Here is a 14,875-nt window from a genome sequence, read left to right as displayed (position 1 = left end):
GAGTTCCAGATTACAGTGAGCTATGGTGCAGCCACTGCCTCCAGTCTGGGTGGGTGAAAGAGTGAGACCTTGTCTCTAAAACAAAAACAAAACCCAAAAAAGTGTAAAGTCCTTATAAGTGTAAAACGCCTGGCCCATAGCAAATGCTCAGTGTATTAGCATTTATCACTATATGAATGATTTATGTGGTTATTGCTGCAATCATTACTAAACATTACTTCTGAGTCTTTTGGTTAAATTGTTTTAGGAAAATTAAGAAAAGACCATTGTTTTTTTTTTTTTTTTTTTTTTTTTGAGTTGCCAATTATGTTACAAAGTGGATTATATCTGTATGGTGAGTGAGCACACTGTGGTTCTTGTCAATTTTAAAAATTGTTAAGTTTCACTATACAAGATATTTAGAATCAAACAGTACTTGATACAAACAACTGTTTCATTGATGTTGTAATAGTTTTAAATAGATGGATAGTGCAAACAAAGTGAAAATAATTTTGGTAATTCCAGAAACCAAAACCTGTGAGTGAGCGTGGGTACTGAGCGCTGGGTAAAATTTACAACAAAACCTTTATCAATGGGGACCCAGATAACAGAACCTTCCATGTGCAGGATCCTAATGGATGCCTTTCTGTATTATAGTGGATCTCAGCAAGCATCTTTACACTAAAACGTGGTGTTGAGGTTATGGGCATAAAGTGGAAGAGTCCATTATCTCAGAGTAAGCTTATGTTTAGGCTGTGAAAAATGGAGGCTTGAAGAACAACAGCCTTAGAGAAAAGAAGACCGTGAAGTAATCTTGTGAATGTATTAAAGAATGAGTAATACAATCATTATGACCTAAATGAGTAGACTGAGTGGCAGATCTATTTCACTGAATGGTAATATAAGATACCTGCATAGCAATAATTGTTCTTCTTGACCTCTCCTTTTTCTTTTTATTAACCACACCTTTGGGAGTGATTTAGCGGTAGCTGAAACCAACTAGCCTGGGCCGAAGGGTTTCTGTATTGTCCAGAACATCTTGTTTCTCAAGGCTGCCTTTCGTTTTGGTTAATGAGAAAGCATATGGTTGCCATTTCCTTTCTGAGAACTGCTGAGTTGGTAGGGAAGGAAGTAGGTGTTCAGCTGAGTTCTCTCCTGTGGAGGAAGGGAAGGGCGGAGCCACAGCTTGGAGCACCAACTTCTGCTTTTGTGGGGCTTGATTTTCTGCTTCTGATTCCTTTTTATAAAATGTCCATACAGTTAGTCTGAATAGCCCAACCTAATCCCTTTTCTGGGGGCAAATGATTGAGAGTTGAGTGGCAAACTTTCTTTATCCAAACTCTTGGCCATAACTCTTAACATTCTTAATTGGTTTCCTGTCTATTCTTAATCTCTTGAAGATCTTGTCAAACCTTAAAAAAAAAAAAAAAAAAAAAAAGAAGAGAGCTCTGCCTTAAATATTGCTTCTGTGAGAATATTTTGCCTGTGTAAGAAAATACAGCTTTGAGTACAATCCAATTGAAGTGTCAAGTCCTGCCAGATAACCATGGTAGAATCAGAGCTTCTGATCTGGATTGGGATTGAGGTTGGACACTGGTTCTGCCATTAACTGGCATGTTTCATCATTTGTTTTATTTGATGTTGAAATCATGCTTATAATTTTATTTTACACCACTTTCCAGTATGACATCAGTGTCTTTGGCACCTTGGGCTTTATTAGTTCATGAAATGGAAGCTTCTGTTTCCTTAAAAATGCCTAGACTCTCTTGCTAACGTTGTGACAATTTTTGCAACTCTTTCTAGGGCTATAATATCTATGCTGCTTGTGTGCAAATATTTGGGAAGTGGTGGTTGATCTAAAAATACTCATAAAAATAGGGAAAAAATTAAGGCTTCTGACACTTTTCCCAACATTTCTGCTACCACCACCAAGAGTTAACTAGATGATTCTTTAATGCCCCACTACTTTATCCTGCTATTTTATTTCTTCAGTCTGTTTTTGACTCTTATAATTACACCACTGCAAGCTAAGTCTATACATTACCTTTAGGCTGGAGAGCTCTGGGGTCAAGATTTACTAGATTCAAAACCCAGTTCAGCCATTCTCTAGCTATCTGGTCTCTGGTAAGTTCCATCGCCTGTAAAACGGGGATTAAAAAGGGGAAAATACCGAGTATGTACTATTTGCTAGGCACTAGTTGGACAATTTATGATCCATTTAATCAACCTTCTGCGAGGCAGGGATCCCCATTTTATTATGGTTAAAAAGCTGTAATAAAAGCCAATTGACCTAAAGGTCTCACAAGTAAATAACTGGAGCCCAGGTTTGTCTCTAAAGCACATGCTCTTTAGAACTACGCGACATAAAGAAAACTTTATTGATTTTTTCCCCCAGATTATGTTTCAAGGGTTCCCACTGCTGTTGAATAATTAATTCCTTTTAGATGTACAAAAACAAGTGCAAAGTAAAAGAAGAAAGGCAAAATGGGGAAGGTGTGTACTATGAGAAGCAAGGGGTAAGGAAAGATGAGAAGTCTACAAAGGAATTTACGTGTCTATTTGCTTAGTATTACACAGTGGAAGGCCACGTTCGACATTTGTGTTGCAGTCCTGCCTGCTCAGGGGTTGCTGGGTGACCTTCTGCAAATTACCTCACCTTTCTGGGTTTCAATTTAAGTATGCCTGAAATGAGGCGGTTGAATTGATCTCCAAATTCCCTTCTGGTGCTAAACTTCCAGCCTGGTAGCCACTGACCTTATCACCATGCCAGCGTGTTTTCCCTTGGTCCCGGACCAGCCGCCCTTGCCCGAACTCTGTTCTTACTCGACTGCGAACTATCTAACGTACTCACAGGTTCTAAACTCCACCGTTCCTCGTGACCGAGGGACTAAAGGGCGCGGGTAGGGGCTCAACTCTGAGAGAAAAAAGGCAAGAAAACCCCAAAGTCGGACAGTGAGTGGCAGAAGACCTCAGCACGAAAGCGAGGCGGCACAGAACTGCCACTCCGCCGCAACAGCTGAAGTGGGCAGAGAGCGGGCGGGCGGGGGAGGCGGGGCCGAGAGCAATTGGAAGGACGAGGGGGCGGAGCCCGCGCTGACAGCCCCCGGAGAGGAGCGAGGGAAGCTCTGCGGGCAGCGGCGGCTGGGTCCCGCCTCTTCGCTTCCCCTCCCCCGCACCAGGCGGGCGTGGCAGCAGGCGTGCCGACGCAGCGTGACGTCACAAAGGGGCGGGGCGGGCCGAGGGTCCTGCCGGCGCGCGGGCGTGTTCATCAGTCGCTGTTTGGGACTCTGGGCGTGCGGTGTTCTGTCTCCGCTCCCGTTTCGCTGTCACAACCCGTTCCTTCCCGGAGCCCGGGACAGGCTGGGCGCGCGCCCGTGTGAGTGAGCGGGACTCAGGGCAGAAGTGTCCCCTCACTGCGTTTTTTTTTTCCTTTTATCCAAAGAACGGGGCAGTTAGCACGCTTGCCGTCCTGTCGCCCGGTTGGGAGCGGGGTTGGTTTGCGGAGTGGTTCGCCTTTTTTCTTTAGAACTTGTGAGCCCTTTTTTTCTTCCCTTTTTCTTTTTTTAGGCTCAGTGCTGTCCGGGCTGGTTTCCCCGGTCCCTGACTAACCGCTTTCTGCCCCTTCTGTCGCCACCCCTGCCCAAGGTCGCCCCTCTGCCCTCGCCCCTGTCCCGGGAGGGTGGGAAGCTTTGACCCCGCCCTGCCCACTCGCGTCTCCGCAGCCGTAGCCGCACCTGCCCCAATATGAATAGGGTCAACGACCCACTTATTTTTATAAGAGATATTAAGCCCGGACTGAAAAACTTAAATGTCGTCTTTATTGTCCTGGAGATAGGTAAGTGGGGTTTGCAGCCCACTCCACCGCCCGCTGTGCGTCCCGGGGCGGGAGACAGGGGCGCCGCCGCTGCGCGCCCGGGGCTCCCCTCCCCCTCCTTCCCTTCCCCCACCCACGTGGCTCCAGTGGCCTCCGCCGGAGATCGGATCCTACCTGAGGCGGGAGCCCTGGGCTTGGTCACTTTCCACCTTCCAGATGTATTAAAATACCGGAGGAGGAGTTAGCCTTTCTGGATGTCCTCATTATCTAACACCCCCTCCCTTTGATTTTTAAATCCTCACAGGACGCGTGACCAAAACCAAAGACGGCCATGAAGTGAGATCGTGCAAAGTAGCAGATAAAACGGGCAGCATCACTATTTCCGTGTGGGATGAGATCGGAGGTCTTATACAGCCAGGGGATATTATTCGGTTGACCAGAGGGTAGGTGTGCAAAAAAGTCGGGGAAGTAACAGTCTGCAGAATCGGGATTGGCCGGCTCCCGGGATCTTGGCAAGACCTGAAGTCCCCGGCCTTTTCTGTGGGCCACTCTGAGGAGCTTTGGTGTTAACTTTGGATGGTGGGCAGCGCTAGGATGTAACACACCTTTGCGGTGAAAGGCAGTCGGTTTCAGCTGGGAAATCCGCGCCTACACCCCGGTTTACAGGTTAAGCAGATTTAAAAATTTTTTTTTTTCTTGAGACGGAGTCTCGCTCTTTCGCCAGGCTGGAGTGCAGTGGCGCTCTCTCTCCTCGCTGCAGCCTCTGTCTCCCGGGTTCAAGTAACAGATTCTCGTGCCTCAGCCTCCTAAGTAGCTGGGACTACAGGCGTGTGCCACCACGCCCAGCTAAGTTTTGTATTTTTAGTAGAGATGGGGTTTCAGCGTGTTGCCCAGGCTGGTCTCCGACTCCTGACCTCAGGTGATCCGCCCGCCCCCACCTTCCAAAGTGCTGGGATTACAGGCGTGAGCCACCACGCCCGGCATAGATTTTTGATTCTATTCAGAGTCAATGAGTCTTTTTAGGAGACTGATATAGTCCATATTTTTTCTTTTTTATAAGTTGTTTTCTTTAGTATAGTTGCCACTCAGTTGTTTCCCACCCCTCCTCCATTTTTAATGACTTGAAATCCTGGCCAATATTTTACTTATGTTATTTAGACAATGTGGACATAAAATTATAGGTAAAGGACTTAGCGTTTTCTGTGATGTCAAATTTGTACTTGGAAAAAGAGGGAAACTTTACAGTATCTGGAAGGCTCATTCTCCAAAATGATTTCTTGTGTCTTCTGTTGTAAGGTGGATGTTGTTCAAAAACAAAGGGATACACAGAAAATGTTTGACAGAAAGACATCCGCAATACCTTCATCCAAAAGAGTCAATTGGCAGATTGGTGGCTTTAAAAAATAGTACAACTTTTTTTAAAAAAAGTAGATTGCTTGTAGAGATTTACCAGATTTTTATCTTAGGAAGATAAAAGGTCAGAAAAGGATCTTGGAAACAGAATTTGGAAGCTTTTGAGATCAATAAAATTGTAATAATTTATCATAACTGCAGGGAAAGTGGTGGAGATTGATGTTGGCCTAATAAGTAGAATCTTAGAAGTATTGGAAAGCACTGAGTAGGAGTTTAGAGCTCCTTGATGTTACCTTACAGGCTTACAACATCTTCAGGAAGTGAGGTAAAGTGTCATCAAAGCAGGAAGTGAGAGTCAGGACTTAGACATTTTCTTCTCATAACACTGACTCATGACAGTAACTATGTTTTTTAAACTTCCACATCTTTAAAAAACAAAAGAGAATTCCTACTTAGGGATGTATGGTGAGGATTGATTAGTATAATTGGAGTTTTTGGCTCCCCAAATATTTTTCACCCAATGATTGAAAGTATTTTTTATGCTAAAAACAGCATCTTATTTCAAGTATTTCATGTTCTGTAGTGACAGTCATAGGTGTTTCCATCAAAAAAATTATTGGAAAATTAAACTTATTAGTTAGGTATCTATAGAATTTTAAGGGGAACAGTTACCTGGGAGTACAATTTAAACGAAAATTAAAAACTAAAGAAACTCTTTACTACAGTATGACCTTGAGAAGTTACTACACCTCATACTTCAGCTTCCTCTTCTGTGAAATGGGAATAATTATACTTTATTTACCAAAATAACACACTCAGCTTGGAGTTTGGCCCATTCTAAGGCCCTTAAATTCTGGTTGAATCTAAGAAAAATGGCTTTTGAAGAAAAACATACCTAAAATCTAAATAATGGTTGGTTCAAATATCAACATGTTTATCAGAATATCCTGAAAACACCTCAGTGTTCTCATTTCTTAAAGTGAATGTTAAATATTTTAATTGTAACCAAATTTTTTCTCAAAATATGCATTAATTTTTATTTTAGTAAGGTGAAATGTTAATGCACTATCTCCTAAGCCACACTTTGTATAACTTAAGAGTGGTGAATGGTGTCTTTAATAAATAACCCTTATTAAAATTAAGAGAACTGTATAATAAGTTAAAGTCAAGAAGTAACCATAGTAGTTGTACAAAGAACCATTGAGAACCAAACCTTGGATTGATTTTATAATATTAATTTACCGTTTATCTATCTAGGATTATTTTATTTAACGATGCTGTCTACTTTCAAAATTGTTCGGAGTAAACAATTGCCAGCTCGTTTACTACAAACCCAGTGTGGTATTAAAAATTGCATGTTTGGAAAGGCAGATAGGTGAAAGATTTGGGACCTTAGTTTTTTTTTTTTTAGCACTTTAAAATTCTACCAGATCTTCGGTAGCTTAGAAATCCTGTGTCTTTTATGGAGGCAGAAGGAAAAACATATCATTATTTGACTAGACTGTAAAGGAAACATTAGGGTGATTTTACATATCCTGTGGCTGAAAAATAGTTTCTGTTTAAATGTCTGCAATTAAAAGCTTTTCTTTTGTTGATTGACTAAAGATGTGATCATCAGGTATAATAATGCTTGCTTTGCAAAAAGACTTATTTTCCAGGGTTTGTTATGATTTATATAATTATGTCAAAATTCAACAGAATTTTTGTATTCTTTTGTAAATAGCAAGTTATCAAAGTTAGATTTATTGTATTTGATTTACTATGGTGGATAGAGAGGGCTTGATCCTCACTTCTACCTTAATACAAAAAATATATAGTGTGACGATTTACTTGATTTAAATAGAAGAAAATAAATATATTTCTAAAGAAATAATGTTTCTTTTCTCTCTAGGTATGCATCCATGTGGAAAGGATGTCTGACACTTTATACTGGAAGGGGTGGTGAACTTCAAAAAATTGGGGAGTAAGTATTAAAATACATTTTGTATAATTGCATACATTATAAATAATATCTACGGAATAATTGGTAGGTATGAACTGTAAACCTTTTCTTTGGCTTTTTTGACTAGTAAACTGAGTGTCTTTGGTAGCTTAATTGAAAAAATAACTTCGTGTGTACAAATGTAACACTTGTCAGTACTGTTTTGTGTGGTTGAAAGTGTCAGTTTTTCCTGGCAAAGAGCGGTAGAAGAAGCTGCAGTTGAGACCAGCCTTAGTGGGAGCATTTCTGTAGGTTTTAGAAATGTTCATTTTTTAGGTGTCACAAGTGCCATTTGAAGTAAATTCTCTCTTATAGTGATTCACCAAATATGAAGCTAGTGATTCACCAAGTTTCAGGCCATACGTTTAAAATTTCTTTTTCTATGGTTGTGAGTGAATATGTACTCATGTTAAAAGGACTTGCAGCAATGAAAACTGAAGTCCTCTATTTATCCACAGTCTAGGTGCGGTGCAGGCAGCCGCAATGCGAGATTCCATACACTACTACCCTGGTAATGATCTCCACCCTGACCTGGAGGAGCCATCCTCTCTAGGGGTGTAAGGTAATTCAGCCTCCATGTTAGCCTAGACATTGGGTTGTATTCATAAAGTATGGTATAGGCAGTGAGCCAAATCATCAGTCCATTCTGTTTGGTTAATGCTCAGCCATCTACTTAATGCCTGTCAAATTGGAAGATATTTAAAGAGAGAAGCCACAAATGGCACCAAATAAAAAAAGGAAAACTGTTCTCCACTGAGGGAATAAGATACTTATTTGGAGAACCTGTGGTTAATAATGAAGGAAAAGAAATGATCATGCTAGCTTTTAAAGATCAGAAATGTTTAACACTTTGCCTTTGTTAGAAGGAAAGTTAGAATTCACTTAGGGTAGTATTCATAGAGTTATATGTTATGAAAGGTCTTAGTGTCTATTACTGAAAGGTTCAGGATTCTGTCCTGACAGAGGTGTTGATAATAATGGGGGTCAGTTATGTGAAAAACCATTAGAGGTCACTCATTTCTTAATGACTGCTCTTTGTCAGGGTCGGTCTAGGATTTACCAAAACTGGTTCTGATTTGTCTTCGGTATGGTGAGGAGCTAATAAAATGCTTCTGTGTAATGTTAGTACACATTATATGGTCAACTTACAGGAAGCACTTAGGTAAACTGGTGGCTATGTAGCCTGTTTTTATTTATTGCCAGAAACCATTCTTAATCCTAAATGATTATCTTTGCAGATCCACAGTGATCGATCAAAAGAGGGACTGAATGGGAGTGGGTGAATGGATCGGTGCAAATCCATTACCACTGCTGGAGAAACCACCCTGGAACCCTAAACATGGTTCACTCTCATGTTATTTTTCCTTTGATCAGCTTTTGTGGAGAAACAGGACAGAGTTGTTTTTGTGTCCTTGATTTTTGATGTGATTTATTTTTTCCAGCACTAAAGAAGAATTTAAATACAAAATAGAATGTTATATATCTTGTAGACAGTCAAATATTTGATGTTTTATGGGACATAATCATTTGGGAAGTTTTTGTTGTAAATGAAGAGATAGTTTGTTGCTATTAATTTGACACATAAGCTCATTCCTAAAAGTTAGAGATGTTATATAAAGAAGGGTTGATGACTTTATTTCAGAAGTCATTTAATTTGTTCTTTATTTTCTTTCAGATTTTGTATGGTTTATTCAGAAGTGCCAAATTTCAGTGAACCCAACCCAGATTATCGAGGACAGCAGAACAAAGGGGTAATTGTGTAGTATACTTTTATGATTAGGCTAATTTTGACTGTGTTACAATTCTATGACTAGGTTAGCCCTGTTGATACTCAGTATAATGAGAATTTTTAAAAGAATACGTAATTTTTATTGTTATGTTTTGTGAGGATGTATATCTGAGGTGTCATCTACTAGATATATGTGCCATTTTGCACTTCGTGGTATGGTGACTAATTATCAGGAAATAGGATATAACAGAGCTCTGAAAGGTTTGGGAAACATTTCTTAACATTTTAACCTTGAATGACCTAGGCAAAATCTTTTAAAATTTTAATTAAAAAGAAAAATACCCGAAACTTTGAAAAAGAAAGGATATAGTAATGTTGTAATAATATAATTGTGTTTTTATTCTCATTTGGTTAAATTAAAAACTTTTTTTTAGGCACAGAGTGAACAGAAGAATAATTCCACGAATAATAATATGGGTACAGGTACATTTGGACCAGTGGGTAAGATTTTGTTTGTGTGTTTCATTTGTGATCAGGTGTAAGAATTAAGAGAGTTATAAAGATTTAGATGAAAAGCAATGTCTTTAGGCATAAATTAGTGATAAAGATGAACTGCCAGTAAACAGGGAATCCCCAATCAGCTGATTCTCTAGAAAGTCGATAAACTTAAGCCAATTTATTGAGAATTCTAGGTTTTGGTGATATCTGTGAAGAGATACCATGCTTTTTAAAAAATTGATTCCTATAAAATTTCTGTAATCTAGTGATTACTTATAGTAGACACAGAATTACTGGTTATTTTGGTGCACTGAAAGCATTTTATCTTTAGAGTCATAGTTTACCTTAATTTTTCATGTGCAAGGAGCTGCTGCTTTAAAAGATGAGCTGAGCCGTTTAAAGGCTAATGACCCTCAAATGTCATTTAACGTGACCCCCAGACATCATGTTTATGATCCTTATAGCCCTGTTAAAGGTCTTCTGAAGTCTTAAATATATGAGGAAAGGTCAGTCTTTTGTGATTGGAGTTCATTAGGATGGCTTAAGTTTTGGTTTTGTTTTGTTTTTGAGGCAGGGTCTCACTCTGTTGTCCAGACTGCAGTGTAGTGGTGTGATCTTGGCTCACCGCAACCTCCACCTCCCAGACTGAAATGATTCTCCTGCCTCAGCCTCCCAAGTAGCTGGGATTGCAGACGTGCGCCACTACCACCCAGCTAATTTTTGTATTTTTAATAAAGATGGGATTTCACCATATGGGCCAGGCTAGGCTTGAACTCCCGACCTCAAATGATCCACCTGCCTCAGCCTCCCAAAGTGCTGGGATTACAGGTGTGAGCCACTGAGCCTGTCCAGCTCATGTTTTAACTTGAAGGCTACATGTCTTGGCATAGCTGATCATATTGTGGGAAACTCCATCTTTGCCTTTAAAAAGTTAGAATAACATTGTCTGTTTTGAGATATTAATCATATTTGAGCCAAATTCCAATATTCACTATTTTGCCCTTTCTTTTACTTTTATAGTGTAGGCAATGCATGTTTTTTACTCTATTAATAAATTCTAATTTTGATGCCCAAGTTGGCTTTTTTCTCTCTATTAATACAGCATCAAGTTAACATATTTATAGCAATACGTTTGGAAAAACTTAGAGCCCACCTTGAGTGTTTTTTTTTCAGTATGAAAATGAAAGTGTGTGCTTTACCTAATATTTTTAAGCATTAATAACGTGTTGGCACTTAAGATAGTTCTGCTTCTATAGACTACCTCTGAAAATAGTGATGAGTTTTTGTATTCTTTTTTAGGAAATGGTGTTTACACTGGCCCTGAATCAAGGGGACACCAGTTTTCACATGCTGGCAGAAGCAATGGCCGGGGACCTATAAATCCACAACTCCAAGGAACCGCTAGTAATCAAACAGTGATGACCACAATCAGTAATGGCAGGGACCCTCGGAGAGCCTTTAAAAGATGACCTATGCTAAATACTCACGTGTAGTTTTTATACTACATGCCCTACTTGAACACTTACTGCACTTTTATTTATTGTTAACTGTGAAAAGTATGTCCTTTATTGGGTTTCCTTTTATATTCTTGGTTTATTAAGAAGAATGGTTTGTTTTTATAGCAAAACTGTTAAGCTGCTCAAGTCTCCTGTTGAAGAATGGGAACACTGAAAAGTAGGGGCATTTATTTTTAGAGCAAAAAGATTATTGGATAGCCTCTAAAAAACCTGCACCCATTTCATGGGTGAGTTACATCAGCTTTATAGCCTCTATGAGTCTATCTTCTGTATAAGTTTTGTAATATTTAACATAAGGCTTAATGGGAGATGTTCTTTTGTCTTGTATTCAGATATTGCCAACTAAAGCAATAACTATCAAAAAACACAAGAACTTGTCAATGCTAGCAGTAATTTTTGAGTGTTTGTGGCTCTCAGAATGATTGACTTTGTTGAGTGACTACCATTGAGATTTTCCAAGGACTGACTCATCTCAAATTTTTGTTGTATTACCAGAAAAACAGATTCCTTATCAGAATTTGGAATAGAATGTAATCTATATTTCAACAAGTAATTTTAAAAGAAAGCTACATTTATTTTAGAGTAGTGCTCCTAACATGTATTATCAACTTTGTGGATTACATTGGAGGAAAATTTAAAAGTGGGGCCTTGAATATTTATTTTTTGCAACTACCATGTTAAATACTGAAGTATAATTTGAGAGAGTTATAACGTTATAATAAACATTGATCTGATTATTTAAAAAAAATTATAAACATACTGGAGGTGAGTCAAATTGAATTATATAGTAACATGCAGTCTTAAGTCCTCGTTACTTAACAGGTACTCAGCCTGGAGTGAAAATCCTGGGTACTAACTTTGAGAGGGGTGAGTGTGCATGTTGTCAAAGTTTCTGAACACAGTTCATGTAGCCTTATTAGCAAAAGTTTTAAGAAATGGCTCTATCAAAGAAGCAATTACAGCTTTATTCAGAAATGTAAAGGTGGAATTTATGTACATGTCGTAAGTGGTACCCACTTCCCCTTTTTACTGTAGGGTGGATAAACTCTTAGGTTTAACTCTTTGAATATTATCTCTTGAATAAAGCGTGTGTTAATGTTAACAAATGTACCTAATTTTTGCTCTTTCAATGACTTACAGTGGAGAGCCAGTACATCTTAACTACTACTGTTGTAGTGATGGTATCAACCTTATGGCTACTTAGCTCTGCATTTGTTGCTTTGTTTTTTTTCCACTTCAAATCACAAAATAAGTAGATTTTGTTTTCTGAAAACTCCATAGCATTTGAATACAAAAGGTTGTGCCAGTTTATCCTACTTCAGTGTGTTTAACAAATATTTCAGTACACAGTATGTGTTAGGCACTGTGTGGAAAGTGTTAAGGGTTAGACAAAATCCCGAATAATCTCCACAAGTTTATTTGTCTTCTATAGTACTTTTGTAACTGAGGTTACAAAAATTATAGAAATTTTGTTCCTTTATTCATATGCATATTCATGATTATAATTTGGCTTTGTTTGTGATTAATGTTTTCATAAGATTTTCACATTACAGAATACCTCAGAAGAAGTTGTCTAAGGATTGGGATAGAGAATATGTTTCTTAAAATTGTGGATGTTTAGAATTTTTAAAAAACAAATTAGTACATGATTGTTTTATATAAGTAAGATAGGAGCAACACTTTAAATTATTTGTAGGAGGATGTGGCATTAAAGGTGATTTTAAAAGAAAAGATTTTGGAGTTTTAGAAAATTTAATACTGTCAGGTATGGAATGCTGGGCTTCCAATCCTGGCTTCATTGTCTCGTCACCTGTGATGTTGGGTGAGTTTTATTAACACTTGAAATGTCTCTAAGCCTTAGGTTCCACAACTATGAAAACAAGTAAGTATCAGTATCCTTTCTAGATTTGTTTAAGATTTCCATGTAAGTAATTATAATGACTTGTGACACATAATAATGTCGTCTTATACCCCAACAGTAGGAAAAAAATGCAGAATTCAGTATGAAAGTATTGTTACCCTGTAATACAGTGGTCCCTAACCTTTTTGGCACCAGAGACCAGTTTCCTGGAAGACAGTTTTTCCATGGGATGGGGGGGGATGGTTTTGGGATGAAACTGTTTCACTTCGGGTTATCAGTCATTAGTTAGATTCGCATAAGGAGCGTGCAACCTGAATCCATTGCACACGCAGTTCACAATAGGGTTTGTGCTCCTATGAGAATCTAATGCCACCACTAATCTGACAGGAGGCAGAGCCCCGTTAGGCTCCCTCGCCTGCCACTCAGCTCCTGCTGGGTGTTCCTGTTCCTAGCAGGCCAGAGTTGATACTGATCTAGCGGTTGTGAACCCCTGTTTAACAAGTTGAGATTAAATGGAGAAAGACCTAAGCTTTTACTTCTGTGATTGACACTTGCTTCAATAATGTAACCTTGTTCTGTGTTTTTATCATTTATTAACAGATTTCTTTTTTCTTAAGGGAAGCCTCCAAAAGCAAAGCAAAGTGAGTTACAATCCATAATGAATATTTGCCTTACCAGCCTACTGGAACACACTCATCAAGAAGTTAAGAGGAAGAAAGTTTTCTACCTTCCTCCTTCCTGGTGCTCTCAGCTATCAACTTTGAAATAAGTTTAAACAACACCTACTGAAAACAAAAACCACTCAGTATAAAAATATCCCTCACCAGAATTGGGTCCCCCATATCGTTTCTACAAAACGGTTCTGGAGTGGATCAAAGTCTCATCAGATCAGCTTGCCCCTTCTTGTTTGGGCAGGTTCTAGGAGAAGTTGCTCTAATACAGAAACTGAAAGATAAAATCCATAAAGCCAGATAATGATATTTAGTGGGGAAGGCTATAGTGTGCTTTCCCATAGGCATTTAAACACTCAGTTTTTCCTAGTGTACCAATGCTTTATACTTTGTCCCTATAGCCTTTGTAATTTTAACTTTGATGACAGTTTAACTTGAGGATAACCTGAATATGTATAGTAGTGTTTGTCATTTGTATTTTTATCATTTAACATTTTAAATGAATGTTTAATTTGCTGGGTTGAGTAATGCCAAGGGAATGATGCTAAAAACAAATAGATGTGAGGTTAGTAAAAGATTGAAGTTACAATTTATGATAGGAGAATTCTAAAGCATAGGAAAGTAGGTAAATGGCCTTAAAAAGTTTTCTCAGAAGGTACAAGTTTTACATCAGTCTGCGGACATATAGCGCTTAACATTTCAGTTTAGTTACTGAAATGACATTTTCTGGTATCATTAACATACTGGCTGTTTGCTCCAAGCCATTTTAGGCTGAGAATGACTCTTAAGTTCTTCTAAGTTCTTCTAATGAATTTCAAAGGGTTCTAGAAACAGCAAACTGAACATGATATGAAATAGTAACAACATGGAATGCCCCCAAATTCCTCTAACCTGAGTTTACTTGCCCTATTACTACTTTTTTTTTTTTTTTTTTTTAAAGATCTGTCTCTTGTCTGTTTTATCCCTTACCTGATGAAAGTCTGAACATTTCTAGTGGAGAAAGAAGATCACAGTTCTCTAGTATGGGCATTAAGAGAGGGGTACAGGTAGGGGTAGAGGTGAAAACCTGCCTCCACTGGGGTGATAACCAGTGTGCTGAGGTTTCAGCCAGTGATTACACTGGGTAATTAACCAGTCCCATATTTCACAAAGGAGTTGTAATGATTAACAGTTCAGGTATGCTTCTGAGGAAATCTAATTGCGACCTTTGGAAAATAGCACTGTTATGAATGGTGTGGTGTTACGCCCTGAGGGAAAAGCTAGAAAAACATTTTACTTTTCAGGTATATTTAAATTATATCCAAATATCTCACAGTTTGCTTTACTGGGGACTGCCTGAGTTTGGAATTCAAATACTGTAACCAAATTACTCCACCTTTCTGAACTAAAATGATCTATTGATGTTTCTCAAAGTATAGATCACAGATAGGAAAAGAGGAAATCAAGTCTGGTTTATGACAAACGTTTTTCCA

The 14,875-nt window shown here is 38.7% G+C and overlaps 1 protein-coding gene and 1 long non-coding RNA gene across 3 annotated transcripts in view; one reads left to right on the top strand and one right to left on the bottom strand.

Annotated features, from left to right (window-relative positions):
* Positions 1-2,999, bottom strand: part of LOC126932023 (uncharacterized) — a 41,169-nt gene extending 38,170 nt beyond the window's left edge. Inside the window, exons 1-2 of one of the 2 annotated variants that reach the window (XR_007718085.1) lie at positions 2,734-2,999; positions 2,024-2,117 (exon numbers count right to left, since the gene is read on the bottom strand). This is a non-coding gene — a long non-coding RNA (uncharacterized LOC126932023). The remainder of the gene's footprint in view (positions 1-2,023; positions 2,118-2,733) is intronic. The other variant, XR_007718084.1, reaches the window with a different exon arrangement.
* A 242-nt stretch (positions 3,000-3,241) lies between these two features.
* On the top strand, positions 3,242-13,558 carry NABP1 (nucleic acid binding protein 1). The gene is made up of 7 exons (XM_050750472.1): positions 3,242-3,355; positions 3,547-3,814; positions 4,098-4,236; positions 7,038-7,109; positions 8,803-8,878; positions 9,291-9,357; positions 10,654-13,558. The coding sequence occupies exons 2-7, from the start codon at positions 3,724-3,726 to the stop codon at positions 10,821-10,823; spliced, it is 615 nt and encodes a 204-aa protein (XP_050606429.1). The 5' UTR covers positions 3,242-3,355; positions 3,547-3,723; the 3' UTR covers positions 10,824-13,558.
* The last annotated feature ends 1,317 nt before the right edge of the window (positions 13,559-14,875 follow it).

The sequence above is a fragment of the Macaca thibetana genome, chromosome 12 (genome assembly GCF_024542745.1).
Source record: "Macaca thibetana thibetana isolate TM-01 chromosome 12, ASM2454274v1, whole genome shotgun sequence".
NCBI classification, from domain to species: Eukaryota; Metazoa; Chordata; class Mammalia; order Primates; family Cercopithecidae; genus Macaca; species Macaca thibetana.
The sequence above is the reverse complement of the archived record's forward strand: the minus strand, read 5'-3'. Positions and strand labels throughout refer to the sequence as shown.